The sequence below is a fragment of the Vigna unguiculata genome, chromosome 1, assembly GCF_037176805.1.
Source record: "Vigna unguiculata cultivar grain cowpea cultivar isolate G323 ecotype 2 chromosome 1, ASM3717680v1, whole genome shotgun sequence".
In the NCBI taxonomy this organism is placed as follows: Eukaryota; Viridiplantae; Streptophyta; class Magnoliopsida; order Fabales; family Fabaceae; genus Vigna; species Vigna unguiculata.
This window is the reverse complement of record NC_140792.1, coordinates 46,654,548-46,682,042: the sequence shown is the minus strand read 5'-3', so window position 1 is coordinate 46,682,042 and position 27,495 is coordinate 46,654,548. Positions and strand designations below refer to the sequence as shown.

General features: G+C 33.6%; 4 protein-coding genes across 10 annotated transcripts; 1 reads left to right on the top strand and 3 right to left on the bottom strand.

Moving 5' to 3' along the window:
- Positions 1-1,125: 1,125 nt before the first annotated feature.
- On the top strand, positions 1,126-1,939 carry LOC114193595 (blue copper protein 1a-like). Its single transcript, XM_028083469.2, has 2 exons — positions 1,126-1,291; positions 1,376-1,939. Exons 1-2 carry the CDS (start codon positions 1,126-1,128, stop codon positions 1,684-1,686), a joined length of 477 nt encoding a protein of 158 aa, XP_027939270.1. The 3' UTR covers positions 1,687-1,939.
- A 351-nt stretch (positions 1,940-2,290) lies between these two features.
- Positions 2,291-5,713, bottom strand: LOC114193588 (wall-associated receptor kinase-like 20). Its single transcript, XM_028083457.2, has 3 exons — positions 4,869-5,713; positions 4,717-4,779; positions 2,291-3,546 (listed from the first exon to the last, which is right to left on the bottom strand). Exons 1-3 carry the CDS (start codon positions 5,647-5,649, stop codon positions 2,486-2,488), a joined length of 1,905 nt encoding a protein of 634 aa, XP_027939258.1. The 5' UTR covers positions 5,650-5,713; the 3' UTR covers positions 2,291-2,485.
- Positions 5,714-8,342: 2,629 nt separating this feature from the next.
- On the bottom strand, positions 8,343-14,293 carry LOC114179281 (ultraviolet-B receptor UVR8-like). 7 transcript variants are annotated; one of them, XM_028065588.2, is made up of 12 exons: positions 13,893-14,271; positions 12,176-12,249; positions 12,005-12,089; positions 11,637-11,768; positions 11,332-11,520; positions 11,124-11,168; positions 10,923-11,039; positions 10,687-10,739; positions 10,322-10,504; positions 10,058-10,148; positions 9,055-9,098; positions 8,343-8,898 (listed from the first exon to the last, which is right to left on the bottom strand). In XM_028065588.2, exons 1-12 carry the CDS (start codon positions 14,080-14,082, stop codon positions 8,776-8,778), a joined length of 1,326 nt encoding a protein of 441 aa, XP_027921389.1. In that variant the 5' UTR covers positions 14,083-14,271; the 3' UTR covers positions 8,343-8,775. The 7 variants fall into 7 exon arrangements, with proteins under 7 accessions (XP_027921389.1, XP_027921396.1, XP_085531305.1 ...); XM_028065595.2 differs by having other exon boundaries at positions 11,124-11,162; positions 13,893-14,269; XM_085675179.1 differs by having other exon boundaries at positions 9,065-9,098; positions 10,923-11,168; positions 13,893-14,293.
- Positions 14,294-20,110: 5,817 nt separating this feature from the next.
- BPM3 (BTB/POZ/MATH-domains containing protein) lies at positions 20,111-26,969 on the bottom strand. Its single transcript, XM_028067594.2, has 4 exons — positions 26,289-26,969; positions 25,062-25,407; positions 23,934-24,210; positions 20,111-20,603 (listed from the first exon to the last, which is right to left on the bottom strand). The coding sequence occupies exons 1-4, from the start codon at positions 26,693-26,695 to the stop codon at positions 20,389-20,391; spliced, it is 1,245 nt and encodes a 414-aa protein (XP_027923395.1). The 5' UTR covers positions 26,696-26,969; the 3' UTR covers positions 20,111-20,388.
- Between the last annotated feature and the right edge of the window lie 526 nt (positions 26,970-27,495).

Below are 27,495 nucleotides of genomic sequence, written 5' to 3'. Positions count from 1 at the left end.
TCTAGAGGGTAGAATCATGCTTCAATACCACGATTCTATGTAAGCTAGCTTTTGTAGGTTTAAATTGTAATCGGACTCTATTAACATTTAATAGGGGTAATTGGGCCAAAAATGTTTTTTATATAATAAAAATAATAAAATCATCATTATTATTATTATTATAAAATTATATATATATAAATATTTTTTATATTAATGTTAATTCTATTGTAAATCATTTTTATTTATTTTATACGTAATTTTTTAATTTAAATAATTAAAAAAAACAAAATGAAAAAGAAAATAATCGCCTAAAAAGTAATTTTGATAAAATAATTATTTTAATTTAAAAACATTATTTAAAAAATAAAATTAAAAAAAAATAGATAAAAAAAATTCCTTTACGAATACATAAGATATAAATGTCACTGGACTGAAGGATCCACTAATAAAGCTTTTGGTATCAGAAATATTTTTACATATAGAAAATTGAGAATTTTTTTTTTAATTTTCTAACAATTAACATTCTTAGGAAATAATATTTTCCAAAACTGTCTTTTAACTATTTTTTGACAAAATTGTTCCCATCGTAAACAAAAATATAATTTTTTGAATTAAAAATACTACCACAGTAAAAGTACTCTGTTACTTTTTTAATATGATAAATAGTTAATATTTTTGAATCAAGAAAATGGGTTTGAATGAAAACATAATTATTAGCTATATTGGAAAATATGAAAGGGAGGATGATAAAAGAGATTGTTGCATGTATTTTTATTGATGATGATGAGGATTATGTTAGAAGCAAACTAACAAGTGAAATGAACCTTACACCACAGTGCTGTCAAAATCTTTAAACATTGATTAGATGAATCCCTTTTATCAGTTATTTCGTATACAGAATACGACATTTTTTACTTACTCTTTTGCTATATTCTCCTTCAACACACAAGACACTTTGCAGATGAAGTTTATTCTGTTTTCGGCATGCCGTCCTGAGCCGTCTGTGTCTGCAGTCTCCAACATAGAATCGCAGTATTGGAACTATCTTCTTAAGAATTCTATATATATCACTTCTAACCTGCACACTTCTTAAGATTTATTTACAAAATACTGATACATAAAAGAGAAGTTGAGTTGGCAAGTATGGCACTTTCATCACTCAGCATACTTGTGCTCATTGCCACCATCTTCCTCCCATCCATTGCTGTGGCCAAGGAGATTGTAGTTGGTGATGATCATGGATGGACACTAGGCTTTGATTACTCTTCTTGGGCTGCTGATAAAACTTTCCGAGTTGGGGACGTACTTGGTATGTTCAACTCATCAAATTATTTTATATTACAATACAATCAAGTGCTTCATACTAATGCTGTATTCATTTCATAATTTGTAGTATTCAAGTATGCTGTTGGAGAACACAATGTGTTCAAAGTGAATGGAACTGCATTCCAGAGCTGCACGGTTCCTCCACCAAGTGAAGCATTGACTACTGGAAGTGACCGTATTGTATTGGCAATTCCTGGGAGAAAATGGTACATATGTGGTGTTGGAGGTCACTGCAATGCTGGCCAAAAGCTTGTTATTACAGTTCAACCCCAAGCACTGCCTCCAACCTTACCACCTGTTCCTGCACCTTCACCTTCTGAGGATGGGCTTGGTTTTGGTGGATGGGTGTCTAAGAAGATATTAACCATATTTCATTAAATTCACTCTTGGCTTAACCTATGCTTAGAGACTGTGACATTGTTTTTCATAAGCTTTTGAGGGAGTGGTATTAGTCCTCAGAATAAATTATTGTTTCTATTTTGATGTTCAAAATGGAAGTTTGTGAATGTGCTCGCTCGCTAGCTCAATCCAGCTACCATTCAAATAAAATTGCAAATTTGCATTCCATTCCATTCTTCTCTAATATTCCTATTTCTTAACATTACTCTTGTAATTTTTACTATAGTTGTATCCATCTTCGCTGTCACTAGGATTTTATCAACTTACTTTCCTTTTACTGATTGAATTTCTGTTCAAGAAAGGAAACTAGAGAGAGGCAAACTCTCATTATTCTTGCCTAAAAGAGAAAGGTGGAAGGCGACGAGGTTCTTCGAATATGTCCCCAAGACATAACGTACAAGTGCTTGTCTTTTCAATTCAATGATTACTAGCTAACTGAAGCTATTAGGCTAATAAACTTGGATTATTTCTCAGACATTTGGTAATGGCTTGTGTTGAAACCTATAAAATCAATCCAATTTCAAAACCTTGAATATTTTATGCTTCAGCTTAGCAGGACGAGGATTTAAAACAGCTTTTGCAATTGTGTTTTACATCGGAACTTTTCATTCGGCAAAGGTAATAATAAATTTACATAGATATGATATGATACATCTGCAAAACAAGAGCCTGAAGTCTAGAACTCAAAATTTAGTATATAGCAACAACAAACACAGGCATGAGTTTCCAAATCAAAAAACATCAGACAACTCGACAACATCACTAACATCAAAATAAACTACTCCACTACCTTTGCTGAGGCAATACTGATGATATACTCAATCTCCTCTGCTACCTCTTTCATTGAAGGTCGATTCTGTCTCTTTTCCTCCAAGCAGCCCAATGCCAGAAATGCCACTGCCTTCATAGTCTCTAGCTCTATAGTGGTGGCTACATTCTTCAACACTGGATCAATGACATCCATCAGCTGTTCCTCCTCCATCATTCTATGAACATAAATTGCCAAGTTCACATCATCTGGTGCCCTGTTAAAATCTATTGCTTTCTGAGCTGTCAAAAGCTCAAGAAGCACCACTCCAAAACTGTAAACATCACTCTTCTCAGTCAATTGGAAGTTTCTATAATACTCAGGATCGAGGTACCCAAGGGTCCCCTGAGCACAAGTGGAGATATGACTCATATCTGTCTGGGCCAACCTAGACAACCCAAAATCTGAAACCTTGGCATTCAGATTGATATCTAGCAGAATGTTGCTAGACTTGACATCTCTGTGGTAGATAGGAGGCACAGCCATGAAGTGAAGGTAAGCAAGACCCACAGCAGTCTGACGTGCAATTTCAAGGCGATGAGGCCAACTAAGCAAACCACGGCCCTTGGGAATTTGACCTTGCAAGTGATCAAGAACGGTACCATTTTCTATGAACTCATAAACCAAAATAGGCTGCTCCAGTTCCACGCAGCAACCAAGTAGACCAACAAGGTTTCGGTGGTTAACTTGGCATAATATGCGAACCTCATTAAGGACTTGATCAGTGCCTTTGGGGTTGCCAAGCTTGGCACATTTGACAGCCACAGCAGTACCATCTTGAAGAAAGCCCTTGTAAACTTCACCATAGCCCCCAACACCAAGAAGCCGGTCATTGGAGAAGTCGTTTGTGGCTTTCTTTATCTCTTTGCCACTGAAAAGTTTAGCCGCTCTTCCCCCATTACTGGCATTCAGAATTCCTTCGCGCTCTTTGGCAAGCCGGGCTTGTGCTTCTTTGATGCGCTTGTGGCGTTTGTAGAATAGAAAGATTATTATGGCAAGGATGATTGCAGCCCCAGCACCGCATACTGAACCTGCACATTGTTACCATCAAATTGTTAATAAATAGTGCATCATACGAAAGAGGCCACAGAAACCAGTGTTCAGAATCGCCATCGAATTTTCACTCATCAAGGACATTGATAAGATATTTTTCTTTTCCTCGATGGATGCAATATACCAGCAATTTATCAGCACTAAATTCACACAAAAATGTACCGGTAGACATTTATTTAGTTCTTTACATGCAATGCAAATTAAAATTTTATTTCTTCTATTAACTCACAATGCACGGGTAGGTAGATTCTTTGACCTGTATTTAACTTCCAACTGTTATCTATGCAATTTATATTAGTCGACCTTCATTATTGACAAAGACTAAATTCACATGCCGTCATTAATGCACTTTTTCAACAATTTCGTTGTATATGAATTATTGGTTCACCTATATGTAGTGCACAGCCAATTATACGCACGAAACATCCCTGACTTTTTTTAACAAATCCGTGTTACAATTAGTCTAGACAATGAAGAAGAGATGTAAAAACACAATCACCTCTAACAAATAGCAAACCAAGAAGGCTTATTTATTACTAAAGAATACCATACTCAGACAAAATTTTTTAGAATCCTCTCGCAATTAAGTTTTCGATTGTCATCCAAATATATATTATTATTGACGTTAAAAATGTTAGATTTTTCCAAAAAAGAAAAAATTCCAGAAGTTAGATTAATGATACATGTGTTGATGTTAATTAAAAAGGTCATACATTATCTTCTAATCACAATAGGGTAAATTTATTAGATTTCACATAAAAAAGTTATCTTAAATTATATTGAAGAAGAATTCCACACAATTGATAATATAACTTCTTTTATACTGACGACATCCGGTTGTGATTTGTTAGGTTTACCGTTTGGCCTCTTTTAAATGACATTTTCTCAGTAAACTCACTGCGATATGTTTTAGTTTTTCTTCAAATTACGCTTATTACAAGCTCATTATTTGATTATGAAATAATACCATCGTTTTAATCCAAACTCGACTAGTAATTCACCAACCATACATGATACGTCAATAAACTTTAACCTAAGCATGCATTATGTCTATTAAACTGGTTCATATTCTAAAAAACAAGTTAACTTTTTTGTAAAATAAAAAAGAGAAATTAAAAAAACAAAAACAAAAAAGGCGAAACCTATACCTGCTATTATGATCTTTTTGTTAGTTGAGTCCCCACAACCGTCTGGGTTCTGGCATGTAATTTCTGCATAAAAAGTCAAACCCGAATTCCAAACTTAGTCAACTTAAGAAGATTAAAAAAGCAGAGAAGGGGTATAATCGTGTACAACTCACTTTTAGCGCACACCCCTTTGATGGGGTTCCACACGAGCCCATCGTGACAGAAGCACCTCCTGATCCCGCTCGTAGAGGAGGCGTCGGGCCCACAAGTCGACGTGGCAGAGTCGCAATCCTCCTGGGATGCACAAACGGTTTCTCTGGGCGAGAGCCACTGAATCTCCAAACCCGGTTCGGGCCAGCGGCTCACAGGTTGAGCCGTGTTGAGGTTAACGAAGCTGGAGTAGGCGCTGCAACCAGAGTCTCTTACGCGAATCATATAGGAGTTGCTGGAGCCGCCGGTGCGATAGGTGCAGCAGAGGGGCCCGCTCTGGCAGGCGGAGGCGGAGGCGGTGGCTTTGATGTAGGCGTTGCAGGCGCTGGCGGCGGAGCAGTTGAGGGGGGACTGGAGGAGCGTGAGGGTACAGTTAAGGTAGACGATGGTGTTGGAACTGGTGATGTTGAAGGGGAGGGTGCTGTTGAGCTGGATCCCCTGATGCACCTTATCGGTGGAGACGCACGTGTTCTGCACGAGCGCCGCGGGCCGGATCACAAGGCGCTGCGCTTTCGCGTCGATGGACTCAATCGGGTACGAGTTGTTCAGCGTGTCGAAGATGAGTGTGCCGGAGCTGCACCGGATTTTGTACAGCGGATCGCCGCATGTCGAGGTGGTGCTGAGGGGAAATGGCACCGTGGTGTTGCCGCACGCGGGACACGGTGTTGCGGGGGACACGTGCGGAGCGCGTGATAGCATCAGCAGCAGAATTGCCAAAAGGAAGTTTCTGTTGATGAACTCCATTGGTGGCAGAAGCTGTTTCAGCAGCTTCTTCTTCTTCCTTCTTAAATATGTTATGTTAACTCGTAAATTTTCTTAAATATATATTTTATTTAATATTGTTTTGTATTTAATATTTCAATTCAACGTCATAAGTATACTTCAAGAATTTTGGTATACTCATTTGTATTTAATGAATGTTTTAATAGTAATTCTGATCAGACTGGTAACTATTAATTTCTATTTTGAACGTTACATACCAATTTAAGCAATAAAAGAATATATTACTTTTAAAAACTATGAATTAATAAATGACATAACATATGTTTATAAAAATTAATAAGAACACTTCAAGTGAAGTACTTTAATATATGTATTTTTACTTATTTTAAAATTATTTAGATTAAATTTAAAAAAATCAATACTGGAATACTTTGATATTTTAGAATTACATGCTTTTAGTTAGAACCAAACAAACAAACCCAATTCTCAATACAGCAATATAGATTGCTTTATGCACTAATATTTAAAAATGTATATTTATATTAGTCCTTAAAAGTATAATTATTTAAATTTTGTAATTCAAATTTTGAACAACAACATTAACGTATGTTTTTGGGACCAAAGTAATAATAAAGCGTTAAATTTAAGAATTTTAATACAAAATTTGAAATTTGAAATATTTTTTTAAAATTTTAAAGACTACCCCAACATAGTACACTTTGAAAATCTAAATTGATAATTTAGTGAAGATTGTAGGAGAAAACAAAAGAGAAGATATTTCATGAAGTTGACTTTTGTGTTTATGATTGATTTTTTTTTTTCCAATAATGCTATCAACTGTATCCATCATTTACTACTATTTTTGTCATTGTAGTTTACTTGCACAGACTGTAGAGTTTATAGTTTATTGGGTGTTACGTGTTATTCTATGTTTGCTTTCTTGACCAAAGACATTTTTATTTTTAATTTTGAATTGTATTATGGTCTGTTTCTTTTTTTTTAAGAAATGCGTCGAATTCAACAAAGCCTTACAAAAATTCATGTTAGAAAGGAATTATTTTCTATATAAAATATGTGAGAGAATATATATGTATACATAATCTCAGAATTTTTAATTTAAAAGGATTGTAAGATTTTATAAAAGAAAAGAAAGGGGGAGATAATAGTATTAATGATAAAAGTTATCTGATTTCCTTATAAAACATTACTTTACATATTTTTAATTGTTTTCTCAATAATAATCCTATAATTTGTGTTTATATGATGCAAGGTTGTTGTTGGTTCAACTATTGTGGTTAACTGTTATAAACTATTTTTTTTTGTAGTCGTGTTCTAATTATGGGGTATTCATATGATGTGTATAATAATGAAAGTTGAAGAGAAAAGTTAGAAAAGATGTAGGTAGGGTTGACAACAATGTCCATTCCACTGGAAGAAGATGAAGATAACAACATAGAATCATTGAAGCTTCGCATCTCACCGCTCGCTCACCAATCATCTAGAACATTGCTTGACTAACCAATAAAATGAAATAATAATGAATTTAGAAAGAAAATAATAATAATAAATAAATAGTAATAACAATAATAATGATAATGTCAACACCTTTCCACCCATCGGCATTAATAGGGACTCTAAAAAAATTCAAACTAAACTAAATTACCAAATAAACTATTTAAAATATTTTTATTTTAAACCAGCCCATCTTTTTTCTTAATTTAAAAAACCAAAACTGGAATAAAATTAGTTTCATTTAGAATTATTGCCAAAACTATTATACAATTATAATTTTTATTTTCATGCTTCAGTTATTGATTTTGTTAATAAAATTTAGCTTAACATAATTTTAAATAAATATCAATTTGTTTTAAGTAATTTTTTAATGTAAATTAAGTATAACAAATGATTCATGAATAAAAAATATCTAGATAGCAAGTGAACAATAGCCATAACAAAAAGTGTTCTTCAATGTCTTCTTTAATGTTGTGTTACTCTATAGAATTACTATCAAACGTGTTCATTCAAACAAAAACGTTGAAGTTGCTATCTATATATCTAGTAATGTCATGTCAATCGATATTACATTAGGATAAAATTTAATTGCAATACTAAATGTATCAGTTCTGTAATTAGGTATTAATGGTTTATGTCAAATATATGGCGATATTAACGTAATATATTATATTATTGATATGAAATTCTAATATTGTTTAAAGAAAAGATGGCAATCTAAGTTTTATGAATTACACATGGTAGTGATTTTCGTTTGGTCAACCCTTTAACAGCAACAGCAACTACATTAGCGAATTACGTGCTTGGTACCTAACAAGTTCTTAAGAACAAAATTTGTGTTTCTTCATTCACGGGACTGTCCCTATGCCGTCACAAGAGACTATGTTCCTTAGATGACAGGTATAGCCATGCCTAAAATCCGCAGAAAGCAGGTTCTGTTATTTGACTTTGACTCCGTGAATAGTGTAAGGATTGTGACTACACATAACATCTCTTACTATTGTTGACACAATAAATGTATTTCATATCTTCAACTCTATCACGAAACATTTTTATATAATTTTTAAGAACTACTTCAAAATTCAAATCTGTAGTTATCTCTCGTTTTTCAAAGTTCATAGAGCCAAACTGGTCAAATGTATATACAGAAATTGCGTCATACGTGAACATCCCGATAAATCAAAATGTTACTTATTCTGAACTTAATAAAAAAGCATATTTGTCCATACATTTAGCCAATAAAAAGTTTGTGTGTGTGTATACATATATAATATAAACACAATCTAGAGAACCACCTCGTAGCGCCTACAAGTGCATGGAGTGCTAGCTTCTACGGTATGTAATTACAGTGGTTAATTTATACAATTAAAAGAAAATATACACTATGAAGATTAATTGTTACATAGATGAAAAGGAACCAATATTTTCCTTCCCAAACCAGAAATCAGTATTGGATAGGCAGTCATGATATGATGAATCACACCATGAAAGAATGCATACATATGTCATATGTGTATACCACTACTATATGTACATACACATATGCATATGGCTTCTTGATGTTACAAAACAAAGAACAGCTAGCTAACAAAATTGGGTCATGACTCATGAGCATTGACATGACATGACATGACATCAAATGGGGGACTCGGCCAGAAGAAGAGTATGCCACCAGCCGCATGCAACGTTTTTAGCTACGCAACCTTCGAGGGTGACTTCGGAAGGAATGTTACGGTCAATCACGTCCCCAAGGCCCAACTGCCACATTCAGAAATTAAAACTTAGAATGTAAATAATTTATTAGACAAGAACCACTCATCGGACGAATGTGGTCTGGTCTGATAGAAATGATATTGATTGTTTAAATGTGAAATTGAAAGGAGTCGCGTGAAACTGATAGTGCAATATAAGCACCTGTCCATACTTGTTCCATCCCCAGCAGAAGACTTTTCCCGTATCTTGAAGAAACAAAACAAAAGAGAGCTAATAAGAATCTCTTAATAATAGACATGCATGTTTCCACCTGATTTTTCTATCTTCGAATATAATCAAGATACAGCGTCAGTGTGCTCAACATGACATGTAAGTAGCCTCGTAAGAGTCCAGCCAAAATGAAGAACGTGTATGACTATTATGAAAGCAGAAACAGTAATGCACGGACTGAATTTAGAACTTTATTGTTACATTATTGTAGAAATATATTCATCTGGTAAGCTTACTAAATAACAGAAACCACATTTAACAACTTTGCAGTCAATCAACCCGAAAAACATTTCGCTCATTAACACCATTTCATAGTAGCATCAGCTTCTCACATTTTTAATGAAAAAAGAAGAAGTACTGTTTCAATATTTTCTGTCGCTCCATTCCAGTCAGTTGTATTGGCAAAAGGCAATGCAACTAAAGGATAAATAACCAATCTCAAAACCTTTCTGTCAGAGACACTAAAGAATAAATTATGAAAGAAAAAGGATCATATTAAGGGCTAACTGTCGTCCATATTTGAACATTCGCACCTTCAACATTCTATCTAAGAAAAGAGATGAAGACGAGAAAAGAAACAGGGTGTCCAGTCTAGCAATGTTTAGATATGCATTAATGTGACTTCAGTCTTAGGATCTGTTAAGGAAAACGTCTTCACAAGTATGTCTAAAAATGAAGTAAGAAAATATAAATGATTTTCTGTATTAACTTGTATATAAAGTAATTCTAGAGAAATTCATATCACTTTTTAAAATTCTTATCTTTAAATTATGTATAGAGTAACTTTAACTTACGAAAAGGCACATTTTACTTTTTCCTTCTTATTTTGCTCTACTATAATTGCTATGGAAAATTTTATCTAAGAAGACCCTTAGAAGAATACCTTTGCTTACATGGTTATGAAAATTCCATTTGCAGTTGTGTTATAGTATACCTGTTACTAGAGCAGAGTGGCGCGCCCCACAAGATATCCTCTTAACGTTGACATTTTCCAAGCTCGGACAATCCAGGAGCCTTGGTATAGTCTGTTAGGAATTCAAAATTAAAATTAATATCGCCGAACGACTCAATACAACAAACCAAGGGCATGACATGCATTATGCAGCTTAAGGTGACAGCAATAATGACATTGATAGCCATTATGCACTGGTGTATTACAATCACATTATTGTGTTTCAATGGGATGGCAAGGGTATACCTCAGCTTGGTCAGAGCCAGTTCCCAGCTGCCCAAACTGGTTTCCACCAAATGCATATACATCACCATCAGCAGATGTACACACAGTATGCCACAGTCCTGCAGCAACCCCCTCTGTTCGAATACCCAATAAGGAAGATACACAGGTCGGACTCAGTTCATCATCTGTACTTCCTTGCCCACACTTTTCCAAAACAAGATTCCATTAACTTAGTATAACAAGCATTAGCATGAATCCCAAGCAAGCTAGCACAGATTAGATCACCCCAGAGGAATTTATTTACAATTAACACTGATAAAATTTACACTGGCAAATAGGATAAGAAATTTGGGTGGAGAAAAAGACCAAAGACGTTCCAAGTTCACCTTAATTACCTGTCCATAAAGTCCCCAACCAAATGTAAGCACAGCTCCAGCATCTGTAAGTTGAACAGGAAGATATTGGGACATCAGCATATATGACTAGTAAAATTCACGTAACTGGTAGCAAAGAATTAAGAAATAATAAGCAATTATGGAAGTTGTGTTTTATTTTCTATCTTGAAAATTAGTAAATAACTTTACTTTCACTTGAGATACCAAATAGACTTGTACACATTTACCTGTTATTACTGCACTGTGTCGACCTCCGCAGGCAATTGCCTTTATATAACTTCCTGGTACTCTGAAATTTTGTCCATCTGAACTCATGCTTCCTCGAGCCAGTGACAACGACATATCTTTACCATAAGAAGAGGTATTAATACAAGGAACTAGATGAGGAGAGGACACCATTCGTATTCTAGAACCCAAACCAAGCTGACCTTCACCTCCATAGCCCCAACCCCACACCTGTCCTATATCTGAAACTTCCAGAGAATTATAATCAATAAAATGTTTTAGACTGCATAACAGATCTTCCATAGCACACAAAAAAATTCTATAACCAAATGATTATCACATTATATACAAAAAGACATACACAAGACTTTTGGCCTTGGTTAACAAATAGTCCTTCAATAAAGTCAATACCTGACAATGCTAAGGTATGGCGACCACCAGCAGCAACACTTGCTATCCTTATGCCTGGGTTTAGTGTGACAAGACATGGCAACGCTGTCAGATTTTCATCACTGGAAGAAGAGGTTTCAGCTGTTTGCTTTGATGAAGAAACTCTTCTTCTTTTTGTACTTTCTTCTCCACTGGTACTAGAAGCAGTTCCTGCAGTAGACTTTGAACCTTGAGAATGAGGACTTACTGTAGCAAAACATTCTACATCACTTAGACAGATAAAGGCTAAGTACACCTTTTCGATAATCATAAAGGGGCAAACATACTTTGCTCCGTCAAGAATGAACTTTGCCTTGCCGGTACATCCTTTTCAGGTTTCACCCCAGTTGATGATTCACCAAACACCTTCCCAGAGGGAACACATTCCCTCCATCCCCATGTATAAACTTCTCCACAGTCTGCATAGGACCAGCAAACCAGGTATGTAGGATGATAGAAGTAAGAAAAACAAGTTTTATGGACAGACAATATCTTGGATCCGTTTTGGATTAATTACATGCGGAAATTTGCAAGTATTGGATAATTTATCCAAAAGGACAAACCTTCCAATTCAACATTAGTTTATCCCTTCTCATTTTAATCACATTGTATAGTGTTCCTTCCTTGGCAAGGAAGATGAGTAAGTGATTCTTACCAGTGACTGCAACACAATGCGCCCATCCAGATGCAGCTTTTACAATAGTCACTTCAGTTGGAAGAGGGAAAGGCTCTGGTGTTTCCTTTATAAAGAAACTATAAAATGTCAGTCGAGTGAAAAAGAAACGAGAGAAAGAGAACATTGTCACTCTATATGGTTACGCATTACCCCATGTTTGCCTGATGTAACATAGCTTTGGCCTAAATCATCTGATGAACCCCATGTTATGAGCTTTCCGGGCTCTGATTAAGGAACAAAGTATCAGACATTATGAATCCTTTATGTTAATAAAATGTAAAAGGGGAGCCTGAAGTGATAGAAGGCAGAAACATAAGCACTTCCTTCAAAAAAGAATAAATCAAGAAAGAACAACGTTGACCTTAAGTACCAATGCAACACCATTTAAAAAAAAAAAAAAAAACTACACTCATACAGTCGTATTGAAAACATTAAACATGAATGCCTCCATATTAGAAAACAGACAACAAGAAGTTCCAAGGGAGTGATTGATGAAAATAAGTAAAACCAGCCCAAGACAGTAGTACTGAAAGCCTGACAGACTGCTTGGTACCCTGTGTAGCGCAAATATAATCTTTAAAATGTAGTGTGTGTGTAGTGTGTGTGTGTATATATATATATATATATATGTGTGTGTGTGTGTTTGTGTTGAACATCACTTGAATTATTTAAATTGACAATTAAAATTTATATATTCAAAATTATCTATAAACAAGATTAGTCAAATATATAATCTGAATATATTGCTACCTAATACAAAATATGAATCCAACCCATTTATCTAAAGTGCAAAAAGGATCTAATTCCTTTTTTTCCTTTCTTAATCATCATCATTAAAAAAGACATTTAACCCAGATTCATTTAAAGACATTAAAAATTTCAAAAAATTCACATTATAGGAAGATATGATAATAGAATAAATAAAAATATTTCTAATAATACATGTATAACATAAATATTTTTTATTATATAAAGATATGTTCCTTATTTCTATAATTGTAATAGAAATTTGAAAATAAGTTTGAGTTTGAATACACCATCATAGATTTTACATTTTACCATACAAGTTGGACAGAAAGAGGTGGGTTTCTTCTATGATTCGAGCTCCATAACAAAATAGGCTTAATGGTGTTTTTTGTATTGTAAAATTAACAGTCTTTAATATGTACTCCTAAATTTTAAAACCCCAATCATGCCTGCATTCTGTAAATACTCAAACTTCCCTCGTCGGTCTATCTTTTGGGTGACGAAAGTTTAGCATATCTTACAGACTGCGAGATAAAAGTTTAGATATTAATAAAGTGCATCGGCAAAAGGTGAGACGCCTTAAAAGTCAGAGGCAAAACAAAAGATTGTCAATTCTACCAGGACGAAAAATCCCATGAACCCTAGCAAAATATTAGCCATAAAAGACTAAGAATAGCAAATAACAGCAAAAGTTCCAAACGCAAAAATTCAATCAAACAAAAAACCAAGTGCCATATTCGGCAAAAACACTGGAATCAATTCTTCCCACAGCAGCGCAAGTTCCAGAGTAAAATCTATGCACAAGTTGTTATGGTGCAAAATTAACTCTACCAAAATATCAATTTCGCCTTACTTTAAAATAAATGGAAAGAATTTTGCGGCAGCAAAAGCGCACACACACAAAGAACATCGATGAGAACAACATCAGAGTGTTAGCTCAGCTTACTGAACCGACTCCACTAAATTTTGATTCTGACTCCATTAAAATAAAAAGAAAAAACACGGATATAACGGTGAAGCAACTCCTTATACATGTACCAAAAAAAAAGAGAGAAGCTTGCCTCCTCAATCTCCAATTCAAAAAGAAAAATAACTAGCAAGAAAAAATAAAGATAGGTACCAGAGATAGCCATGGCAAATCCACAACCGCCGCCGCAAACATCACTCCAGGAGTAACCTGACGGCGGAACCCTAACGAGGACCGGCGTCAGCAGCGGCGTCCTCTGCGGCAGAGCTCCGGGGAGGTAACCCCACATGTACACCAACATCTCCTTCTCCACTTGCATTGCTTCACTCCCCTCGCCATTCATGGCGATTCCCACCACAAACACTGGACAAAATGGAATACCCAATGCAACAATTTTAACCAAGCAAAAAACTTTATTTTAATCTGTTTATTTAGAAAAAAAAAACCTCTCCCCTGTTTTTAGGCGTTTCCGTTTATATTTTTCTCAACGTTTGCGGAAAGTGCCCCAATCTTTTTCACTGCTGGTGCATAAAAGGGGCCGTATCATTTTCGGAGTAACGGGGTTGCCACATCGGACGCTCGTGTGGTTCCACTGACACGTGGCGCGTTTCTGGCCGCTACGTTTTCCCTTCGTTTCTGGCCAATATTTTTGGCCGAACTTTCTGGAAGGTCTCAGCCCTCTGCTAACCCCCGCGGGCCCCTCTGCGCTCCCATCTACCGTGGCCGCTCTCTCCTCTCGCCACGTGGTCGTCCCTTCTAACACCAATCATTGTGCTCTGCCACGTTTCGACTTCTCTGTGGGACACGTCAGCGCTGGGCCCTCAACGGAATTGAAGAAGTGTGCGAACTGTGATGTGACGTGAGGTGATGGTCACGTGGCACAAAATTAAAAAATAATATTTTAACTTTTTTTTTATCTCACTTTTAACTCGTTATTTAAAAGAATCAAAATAAATAATCTATTAATAATTAAAAAAATATTAAAAGTAGATAAAAAATAAGAATTAAATTATCTTTATCCATACTTTTGGTAGCTCTTCCGGCTTTCACATTTCAATGGATTCTTCCATTATTCTAAAAATTTTCTTGCCATTATTTTTCTGCCACTATTAAACTTAAATTACAGAACACCAACCTAACTCTACTAGGTGTTGTAAGTATTTAGCTCCAGCGATTATATACAATTGAATGCGAAATATTTAAATCGTTTGATGAAAGCATACTTAAGAAAAATACTTCACAACTGATATTATTATTTCATTTAAAAGACAGTGTCATGTGATTGAACAGTGAGGCAGGTGTTGTTGTCTTTGTTGTTTTAATTGCGTAAACCTAAACATATGTTTAAATAAGATATTAATAGAGAAAGAAAACTGATAATGTGTCTGTGTTTCAACTTCACGAACAAGTGTTTCTTGACCAAAGAGTCTCGTCGCTCTTGTATTTATCATTTATGTTGAGTTGCGAAATTGACAGTTGAAAATCATAAAATAAGTGTCGTACTTTGATTAGTACGTGGGTTCTTGGTAGATGAATACCACTTCTCCCACAAATTTCATTTTGAAAATTTGGGCTTTTACGTATCCAAATTTTGTTCGATCACTTTTTTTTTTATTTCCATATTTTTCAGAAAATTGTTGAAAATTTCACGTTTCATTAAATAATTTCATAATATATAAATGAATGTAAATTTTATTTTATAAATTGGGTTGGTTAATTATGTACCAACAACTGCAGTAAGACAAAGAATGGAAGCGTTATCCATAATGATTGAGTGTAAAGCATATATAGGTGGCTTTTTAAGTTTGCTGTCAAATCACAGGACTCAATCCTGAATAGACCATGGAAACTATCAAGCTGAAATATGGTAGGGGGCAGAGGAAGTTTCCGGTAGAGCGGTGAAATGCGTAGAAATCGGAAAGAACACCAACGGTGAAAACACTCTGTTGGACCTAAAATTTGATTAATTTTAAAATTTACTTAAAAAAAATAAAGTAAAGAGTAATAAAATTATTTATAATATGATCCTATAAAACATATTTTTAATTATTTTTTTCTTCCAAACATTTTTTTAAATAATATTGATCATATTTATATAGCTTCCTATGTTGGATAGGGTTTCAAACTCTCTTTTGAAATTTTTGGAATGCCAAACATTTTAGTTTACTACGTAATACGGATGTACATGAATAAGGTGAAACCTTATCATGTGGTTAGGTAATGCAAAAATTGTATTTTATTTTTTACAAAAATTAAAAAAGACACACGAGATTCGTTGCCTTTAATGCATCATCCAAACACAAGTAAGATTTACTTCACGTCACCATTTATGTCACTATCAAACGTTTTTTCATTAATTTTTAATTAATCACTAATCACAACTGCTAAACAAGGCTTTTAACATGATAGATCCAACTTCATAAAATGGTATCTTATTGAATAAAAAGTATTACTAAAATAAATTACGTGATATTGTTTATACACACAACATTATTTAAAAGTATTTTTGAAAGGGAATATTTCAAAAATTAATATATTGAGTTAATTACAATGCTTGCAAAATTAAGTTAGACACTCATTTTAGCAAAATTATATGGAGTTAAGTAACATTAAAAAAAATTGTAAACAAAATTTGCATGTAATACTTAAATCTACTTTGGCATTAAAAAAGTCCATAAAATTAAAATTAAATAAGTTAAATTGTTTGTAAAAGTGGTTTAAAGTTAAATAACATTGCTTTACCAAAAAAATGTAAACAAAATACAAATCTAAATAATCTTACCATTGTTATAAGGAAAATAAAATATAAAGGACAACTATATTTTGATATGAAAATCTTGTAACACTTATTTGACACTATTATTTATTATTTGGTGAAATATATTTTTCGTCTGCAAAATTGGATTGTAAAATTGAAATTATTCTCTCTTGCAAATTTTAATATATTTTGATCATCAAATTTTAAAAATAAATAAATATGGTCTTTTTAACTCAATGACATTAATATTTTTAAGTTTGTTAAATGGTGTTCCAACATGACTTTGAAATGTGTTAAAATGGTGTAAACCACTCATATGTCACCCTAAAACACGTCATTGACACGTAAAAGAATTGAATGCACTTGGATTAAAATGACTATATCTATTTATGTTTAAAGTTTGAAATCAAAATATATCAAAGTTTAATATATAAACAAATTTCAATTTCACATTCAAGTTTAAACACAAAAAAATATTTAACCCATTATTTATTCTTCTTTTCACTTTTTTTCCTTAAAAAATAACTTTTCTTTAACCATTTTACGGTTATGTTGTGTTGTCAAGCAGTTGTTTTTTTATTGAAATAAATATTTTCCAGATAGAAAATGTGTAGTTGAGTCAACATCCAATAGGGCAGACCCACCTGAGCATTACATGAAGAAGAAATGTGAATGATCCATCTCCAAAGTGCAAAGTGATGGTAATAGGACAAGAAAAGAAACACGTTGAATGTGTAACCTCACATAAAGCCACAGGGCTTTTAATGGGTGGAATGAAAGCAACAATTGGATCCCTTTAGGCCCGGCCCATTTCAAACACATCAAGACACGTGGCCCTAATCATCATACATACACATCTTTGCCACTCAATATTTTGTGGCACTAACACATCTCACACCCCCCTTTGAAAAATTCAACACGTGGGTGTTAACAAGCCACCTCTACTAGAAAACACCGTGCCATTAACGGTTTAAAGTTGGGCCCAATTGCTGATGGGCCCATGATCGCGTGGCTGTGAATCCATCGTACGGTCTGTGTTCCGAGGTTGGGAAGAAAGGCTATAATTGAGTGCGGGTGGGCCAAGGATAACGTGATGGGCGAGTGATTTTGGATCGTCCATTCAGTTCGATAGAGTCGAAGACAAATGTTACATAAGGCGTGAAATGCGGAGCACCTAGAGCCGTTCGATGTTTGTATTGACAATCATTGGATGTGGTGAGTGTTTTGATCGTGTGGTGACGAAAAGTTGCTAAACATTATTTTTTTTCTCTTTGTGAGAATGAAGTATTTTAAACTTGGTTTTATGAATAACGAATTGAATTGACAGAACATTTGTTCTATGTTCCTGGTATTTTATATTTTGTGTTTTATGATTCTAATACGAGTATAAATATATTTTAAAATAAAAAAAAAGACTATGAAAGTTATTTTATTAACAATATAAGATATATCAATTATTGTTTTAAAAGTAAAAAAAAAATACATAAACATCATTTAAAAAAATCTCAAGAGAGATACATATAATTTTTCAATAAATTATTTTTTTAAAAAAATATTTTTCTATATTTTAAAAAATGTTTTTTTATTCTTCACAATTTTTAGCTAAGTAATATTTTCATTAAAAATGTAAATGTGATGAATCTCATTCGATTTAAAACACGAAGTATATTTTTTTATTTATAAATATTATTTTCAATTGGAATAGGATGTAATAAATTATTTAGGTACTAACATTCAAATTTGTTTTAACTGGCTAAAATATGAGCACAAATGTTTGTCGCCAAATCAGAAGTTTGAAAAAAAGAATGCTGTAAGCACTAAAAGTTGCACCTAATTGAGATTCAGTAGTACAAATTCTTAGGATCAGTGACGAATCTTGACCAATATTGTTGGAGTGTCCAAATAATATATCCAAAATTTATACATTTTATTATTGTCACTAATATAATAAAAAATGAAGTATACGAAGAAAATTGAGAGACATAGATACCAAAAATAATTTATCAATATACCTATTTAAATAATCTATTCCTTTATTCTTCATCAATATACCTATTTTAAAAAAAATACTAAAAAATGATTTATCATAATCTAATAAAAAATTGAGAGACATAAATACCAAAAGAAAATTCGATGATAATCAAACCACACTTAAAATTCAATTATAAAAAAACACAGTACAATCATTTTTTCTTCTATGTTGATAAAATAAAAAATTAATATAAAAGAGACTCCTTAAATAAATTATTAAACTAATATTTCACTATCAAGTGAGACAAAAGAGAATTACCTTCTTCTTTATTTCTTCGAATGGAAGAGAACAGTTGGGAGATAAAAGCAAAAATAATTGATTTTTTTCTCTTCCGAAAGAAAAGAAAATAGGTAAGAATGGAAGATGGGAACAATTTGTAAGAAATTTAAGATATAGACATATAAAATAAGCTCATTAAATAAATTATTGAATTAATATTTCACTATCAAGTAAGACGAAAGAATTACTTTCTTCTTTTCTTCCTTGAGAAGGGAAGAGAATAAAGGAGAAATAAGAGAAAAAATAATAGATTTTTTTCTTTTCAGAAATAAAAGAAAACAAATGAAAATGAAATATGAAAACAATTTATAAAAAACACAATCTATAATGAAAACAAATAATTAAAAATATCTTTGATAAATCTTTTTAATCTTTATTATTTATTATATTTGATTTTATATTTTATTATTTATTAGTATTAATTATTATGTTTATAAAAGAAATAAAATATTTAATTTAATATTTATAACAAAATAAAATCAAAATACCTAATATTTATAATAAAAAAATCAGAATATTAATTGTAAAAAAAGTTTCAAAATTTTGGGGGGGCCAAGCCCCTGCACCCATGATGATCCACCCCTGCTTAGGACTCCATATGCAATAGCATGCTCCAAAGTCAACTCTATTAACCATGATTTCTCAAGTGGATGTAGAATGTTTTTAAATTAAAGAAAAATATAATTACTGTTTTATTAAAAATGTAAGGAAATAAATGTCTAATTTTTTAAATTAAATGGGTGAAATTTTCTTTAAATTTTCAGCAAACTTTGATGGGTGTACAGGAAGAAAATAGATAGGTTGCGGAAAGTAACACCCTCTTGGGTATTGTAAACGAGAAACATAAAATTTATCAAATGGACGAAGCCTAATTCCCCTCTCCATTCCGTCAATTACTGAAGGCAACGCTAGTGGTGCAGGAACAAGGAATACTTGTAGTTTAAAATATCATAAATAATTAATATAGAAAACCCTTACAATAGACTCTTCGTTCTTCATATTCAAATAACATCCCTCCCCTGACATTTTATAACAACAAAATAAATTGTGTAATAAAAAGTGTTGTTAATAATCATCATCTTTACATATCTAACGTTATCATCCACAAGTACACATTTGTTTCTCTATACTGCTTAAACATATCAGTTATTTTTATTGTTTCTCAGACGAGATAGATCTGAGTCTGAATTTTAGATATGACAGGAAAGACCTTCACTCATCCTGGCATTCCAAGAGAAACAGCTTCTGTCATTCATCTATTTTTTCGCTCAAAAAGGAAATGTTTTCTTCCAAGGCATCGTGTGATAAAACAAACAAATATATCAGCTATTTACTTCTTATTAAAGTCATCAAGCACGATATACCCTACATTAGAACTGTTCTAATGTCAAACTACCACAGAAAATGACGTTCAAAATAGCCCCATGAGACAAGGACGGAAGGCCAGAAAACTTGACATATAAATCTCAGGGATCAGTTGAATTCAAAATGGTGAATCACTTATATTGACAGGGAGTTCCATGACTAGGGTTATCTATATCACACTTTAATGGTTTGCAGATTCAGATTGTAAACTATGCTTATGTTCGCCTCCTTAATCGCCTGCCACTTGGATTAACCGATTCAGCAGCTGCCCCGTCTGCCAAATCTTGACCATATATGCTACTGCCACTTCTCTTTCTGCTCAATGTCAGGCTTGAGTTATCGTCCACTGAGGCAAATGTCTCCAGCAGTTCCAACAACATTGCCGGGCAGCTCTCTTTCAAATGCACAAAAGCTTCCGACTGCATCACAGCTGCACAAGGTGTAATCATATACATCACTCAGTGTTCAAAGCTTCAAATTTCTAGAGGCTCCAAAAGCCATTAACACTCGCAAAAAGTATATAAAGTGAGCCAAATTTAAGCGATAGGTAACAAAATCCTGGAAAGTATTGAGTTTTTGAAAACAACGCCAATAAACATTTATTCCGAGTAGAAACCCAGAGACATAAAACATGCGGATTGGTGTTCAAAATTTTTGCGAGCTCTGTAAAGATCGGCAAACACAGAATGGCAGAAACCTCAAATTGCCCCATCAATGAATAATTAAGTAATGGAAATTCAAAGATTGAATCGAAACAGATTTTCAAAATCCACCAATTTTGTACAAAAACTTGATTATTTCATGCATTAGAAATAGGGATTACCTTCTGAAAATGATTCATCTGGAAACGAAAAATGAAAAGCTCAGGAGCGGGGCATTATTTTCATAAGTACAAAGAATTGAATCACACTATGGCAATTCATTTCACAAACCAAATACTTGAAATCGATTCAATAAACAAAATTACAAAATCTGGAAAATGGACACACTACCAGTTCCATTTATCCTAACATCAATTAACAGATAGCAAAGAAGAAAAATGTAAGGACATCCGATTAGTCATAAGATACGAGGTAAAAAAAAAGAAACAGCTAACAACAATGATCAAACACGTCAAATTTAAATTATAAAACAAAATTACAATTATTTAAAAAAGTGACAGGGTCAAAATAAAATTGTCCATGTGAGTAGACAGAGAGAGGAGGGGGGTTACAAATTTAAATTAAGTGTAAAATGTAAACAAATGTGAAAAAAAAAAATAACGGGGTAACAAATAAACAGAATGACTTTACAAACTACAGAGTACAAGAGAGCACCAAAGGTTAAGGAAATTTCTTTTAGAATATTAAAGGGATAAAACGTTTCATGAACGGTACAGCTAAAAATGTTGTATTTCATGTCCATGCTGCACACATGGGTGAGGGCATACACAGAAGATCATATCCCTTTTTAACGTAACTACCCAGGTTTACTTCTACTGTTCCCTTACATTCATATCTTTCTTTTCCTCTATCTTAAACAGATATAACATGACAATGGAGCAGTGGAAAGAAATCTACTAAAATATTAACAGAAATAAAAATAAAATTTAAAACGAAGCTTACAGAAAAGAAGGAATAAGATAAGTTATAGATAGCTTTTACTGTCTATATTACGAATCGGGAAAGAAGGAATTCACAATTACCAAACAGAGTATTAGAAGGACACAACATAAACCATAACCCACTAAAAAACATCCCCCCTATAACACAAGCCACATCAAAGTGTTAATGATATCTGCTATCCAAAACAAATGCAGTTCTAAAAATAAAAACTAATGAGGGTCACTACATGCAGCCTTACCCTTGCACATGCACAGAAGCCGTTTTCATACAGATAAAATATGATATTCCTTAACAAATCGTGGCTTCTCAATGCTTCAGTGATTCCCCTATAACTAACAAACATCCTTATTTCCCTTCGATATTATCCCAAGAAGCTCATTTGCAATAGTTTCTGGAATCACAAGTATGTGCAAGATAATAAAACTACTACAACGAGATTACAAAAAATTACCACTTTAATAATATACCAGATAAAAAATATCCATCAAAACCCCTATATTTTTCTATTTTACTTTTTCCTGACTAAATAGGCCTTGGAAACATGAGAAAGTACAACAAGCAGAGAAGACTCAGTGGGCCTGAATCATAAGTGTGTGTGCAGTATGTGTGCCACTGTTTCTGTGGATGCCCATATCCGGCCAGGGGCCACTATGCTCCACCACAACACTCAATATTATCAAAAGTCGTCCGGTAATTGACCTGGACAAGGCACTCCATTGATGGGACTTGGCTGATCCAGTGGATCAGTGGTTGAACAGCATGAACCAGTATAAATTATTAGATATATATTCTACATTAACATATGATTAAAAAATTATAAACCAGCTACAAAATGAGATGTCATGGTACAAAGTTGTTATTAAATCTAAATCCCCTAGTGTCATTTGCACTCAAATATTCGACTTTTTCTCTTTCAGAAAAAATGCAGTGCAAAACCACATTTAATCCACAACAAGTGATCAAGAACACACACATCCGTAGTAGAAGACCTGGAATCCTGGTTCAACCCCTTTTTGGGGACCAGGTTGATGACATCATTAAGGGTTAAGTGTACATACGATCTAAATAGAGGATCAGACCTGTATGTATGTATAAGTTATCATCATTATATTAATTAATTACATTTTTTCTACATATTTATGTATTATAAGTTGCATATTTATCTCTATTCTATAATCCTCAATTGAGTATTAATGGTTTTTTATATGATTTAAATATTCTTAAACATTACGGAGTAATGTTAACAAGAGTAATGTTAACAAACGCATATAATTAAAAAACTGTAAAAGAACCCTTTCCCCAATTATAGGAATGTTTGGATAAAAGGGCCCAGTTTAGAATCAGGCCTGACAATCCTCTGTCTTTAGAAAGAAAAAACCCTAGTTCATTTATCACAGCAGCCACAGAAGACAAACACACCACCAGAGATGCCCAGAAGAAATGTCTTTAGGAGATGAGAGAGAGAGAGAAGTACCAAGTGAGGGAACAGGCGACACACTTTAAGAAAGAAAAAACAAAAAAGTAGCATTAATCCTGCCGCCATAACATCTATTCGGGCCACTACAGCGGCAACACTGAATTGTCCCCCACAGGGGTCACTCTGCTAAATTGCAAAGCCACACTATCGTGTAAGTTATTCTCAACCCCTGACTGTTTCCAGTAAGAAACACATACTTTGTTGTGCTTACTCTTGAGATTAACATGGACAAACCAGAAGCCTCAGAAAGATGTCCATGATGTCAAGCACTTCTAAGTTCAATGCAAGTTCCATATAATTAAGTGTATGTGTTTAATGTTCATTTAACTATTGATGGTATCCAATTAGAAGAAATGTATAGAAAAAAATTTAAAAAGAAAAATAGCACAATGATTGTTTCCACAAGGTAGTATCTTGAAACCAAGAAACCCAAACAGAACATAGACAAACCGGTATCGAATAAAATTCTAACAGATTCACATTGCTAATAACAAAATTTGACCTCATAGCATATTCAAACACCTATCCTTATCTACTTCAAGACACAAAGATGCAGTAACATGTATTTAAGTGTCAGTAAACATCCAGAATTTAATACATAATACACTAATTGCCAAAAGAATATTAAGTTGAAAAGAAACCATGTATTTTAACATTCATATTCCAAAATGATACATACCTCCCAAATTTGCTGGATTTGCAATAAATTTTAAACAGATTGCCTTCAGCTGAGGACAGTGGTGTTGCTCTGCCAGGGCAAGTGTTGTGGCTACATTGTCAGTATTGATTTCTTCACACAATTTTGATTCACAAAGCAGTTTGAGCCGATCAAGATTATAGAGATCAGCAGCAGCCAGGAGATGCTGCACCATGACAGCATATGAGCAGACATTCATCGAGTCCATTACTTCATAGATGTCAGGAAGTTTGTCAGAATAAATGAAGAGAAGCATTGCCTGAAGAAAAAAACAAGTTAAGAATTACCATTTAATCAATTTGCTCAACAAACTAATGTGAAAGAATAATAACTTCAGTTAGAAAATGACAGGTAGCATATAACATGAAGAAGACAGGCTGCCAGAAGGAAATAACATATCTCAAAAAAGAACCACAACTCTGTAACTACTAAAAAAAATGAGATCGTAATTGACATAATTAGCTATCATTACTGAACAAACTACACATGCAAACTGGACATATTTTCACATACAACATTCTCCCAACTTGGGATGTGTTTAGGACAACTACAAAAGTTTGATTATTAAAATAGTCAGTTATTGTTATAATTCATTCTAGTCAAAATTCATGTATGTCTAAGTTCGTTGAAAAGTGATTTAAAGATAATTAACTTTGTTTAGAAACGACAAAAAATCCTTTAACACAAGAAAAAGAGAACCATAAAGCTAAGGAGGAAAAAAACAGTTCGAAAATAATATTAAACTACAAAATTTCAGATGCAAGAAAACAAATTATTTACAAAAAAACCAAAACTTAACAAATCGTACTTATTATCTTGGACACAGCTTATTTTGCAAACAATTAACACGATTTCATTGATCTCAAAAGTGCTCTAAGAGATTGCAATGTAAAAGACAAAATCAAAGTTATCTATTCAACAATTTATTTTGTTCCACCACAAAGATACAACAAGTTCCATCAAACTACTTTACAAACAAAACAAACACAAATAACCAACAAACTATGAAAATATCGACAAACAAATTAATTCAAGTTTGCTGGTCATATTCACAAATGTATTTCACTCTACAGATATTACAAATAGTAATTAATTGAAATTGAAAACTACCTTGAAGATAAAAGGCTCAATATCCTCTACCACTACTTCCTCTAAGCTAGGATCCCCAACAAGTCCAAAAAACTGTGCTCTAAACACAGGAGATCGTGCCGCAAGTACTAACTTATGAGCTTTGAAGCTTTCGCTTTTAACCTTGAAAACAATGTCGCAACCAACCTCTGAGTCTAGCAAGTCCTTAAAGTTTTGGCCCATGTCTGAATGTGGCACAATAACACCCTGTTTAGATCCCTCAAAACGAGTTTTGACAACACCAACAGTGCAATGCATGACGAGGCAATCATCTTTTAGATACTCTGAAGTTTCCAGTAGAGTTCTTCTGAAGAAACGCTTGTAACCCCTGAAATGAGCACAGAAACGTTTTAATTGCAGGAAACTCCAAAAACCATACACAATAACATTCTATCCACCATCCCAAAAAAATTAAGAAAGTCAAATATAGGTAACTAAAATTACGTTAACTGATTTTAAATGCATTTCTCCTTTCAGACAATATTCTCAAAAACATCTGGTATGATAGCACAAAATTTAAACTCCAAAACCCTAACTAAACAGAATACAATAACAAAAAAAAAGGGGCCAATGCTGAACAAATTGAAGGTATTATAAACTGCCATCATGCTTCATCATGTAAGGACCACTCCTGAGAATGTGATCAAAATGTTAACAGCAGGAACCTACAAAATTAGAGATAAAAACCTTCTGTCCACTGGTGAAAAAGCTTGAAAATCATATCACAAACAAAACTATATTTAGGTCTAAAAAATAAGTAACTCAATCCCTGGATTTACAATGCACCATCGATGTAGTCATGCATTTTGTTCATATAAAATCACTCCTACTCTGCTTCAATTTACTCCTTTCAGGAACTAGAATGACAAAAAAAACAATGCAGGCACATGATTCGAGCTCCAAAAATTGAGAACACGTAAACAAATTAAGGTACTAAATTTGTCCTATCTACAAAGTAGCAGTGCACTTTAGACTCTAAGTGCATTTATAACCATTTATTAAAATTTAAATAGATGACTATCGAAATTACTATTAAACGTATACACACATAAAACAAGCAAGTTATAATGCTACTAAACTCTCATCATTTGACATGCCAACGTCACTCGATTCAAAACCCTAAACCCCAAAGTCTCTATATATCACCATTCCCCACAGCCAACCATTATCCCAAGTTCAAAATTGAGGGAGTGAATTGATGATACCAACCACATGCTGCCTCTATACTTCAAGGTGTACGGTCCACCATCAAGAGGCCTATCGAAATGGCTATGAACCTTATCGTTCCCCTTCTCACTCTGATCGACCAGCGTCAACTTGAACAGAGCCCTAACGTCAGTTCCGTCGCTTGCGAGAGCTATGAACACCGATACGTACATGGAATTGTCCTCGGGGTTCTTCCCATCAGGATAGAAGTAAATTGCCCAATCGTAACCACCGACGCTAAATGTGTCGCTCATGATGTACTTCCCAGCACCCATCCCCTTTGCGAGAGAGTACCCCTTTATCGTGAATTGGTGCGAGCCATTCACAGTTTCGCTGATCGAACGCGAGCACGAAGAGCCCTCCGAGAAGGGCTTGAAATCCCCCATCCGGTCCTCCTCCAATTCCGCCATCGCAAAACCCTAGCGACGGTGGCGCATCGATGAGTGGGGCGAAACCCTAATTCCCCGAATTGGGGCGAGGAAAAATGGAATTGGGCACAGTGATGGCGGAATTAGGGAACGAGAGAGATGGAGAGGAGCGAAGAGTTACGTTACAAATACGAAAGCTATGTGCTGTGTTGCGGTTTGAGGTTTTAGAGAAGAAAGAGAAAATAATTAAATGAGGTAAGAGAGATGTAAGGTAACAAAAATCCAGAACATAACCAAAGGAAGCCCCGATATCGTCTTTATATGATTCTACTACTGCCAGCCACCGCTAACTCTTTATAACACGCTATCCCACTTTCCTTTTCACACCCCTACCCCTTGCCACACACCCATTTCTTTGAAAATTACTAAATATATTGGGAGGGAAAAATATCGTCAGAATCATTTTGTTCCATCATAAATAAATAAAGAATTTTAACGAGCGGGTAGATATCCATAGTAGTATTTTTCTTGTACCTTATCTGTTAAATATATGTATCCGTATTTATGTACTGGAATTTATTACGCATGTACTAGCATTTTTTATTATTTACGAATATTTATAAAAAAAATTTAATATTTAATTATATATTTTAATAAGAAATTTAAATAAAAATATAATGTATAATATTTATAAATTTTAAATAAATGACAAATAACACATTTAAACTGTGTTGAATGATAATTTATAAATAAATAAATATTTTTTAAGATTAATTGATAAAATATAAACAATTTAAGATCAATGTGATGATGTTTTAGTCATTTTTTAATTTTTATTTATT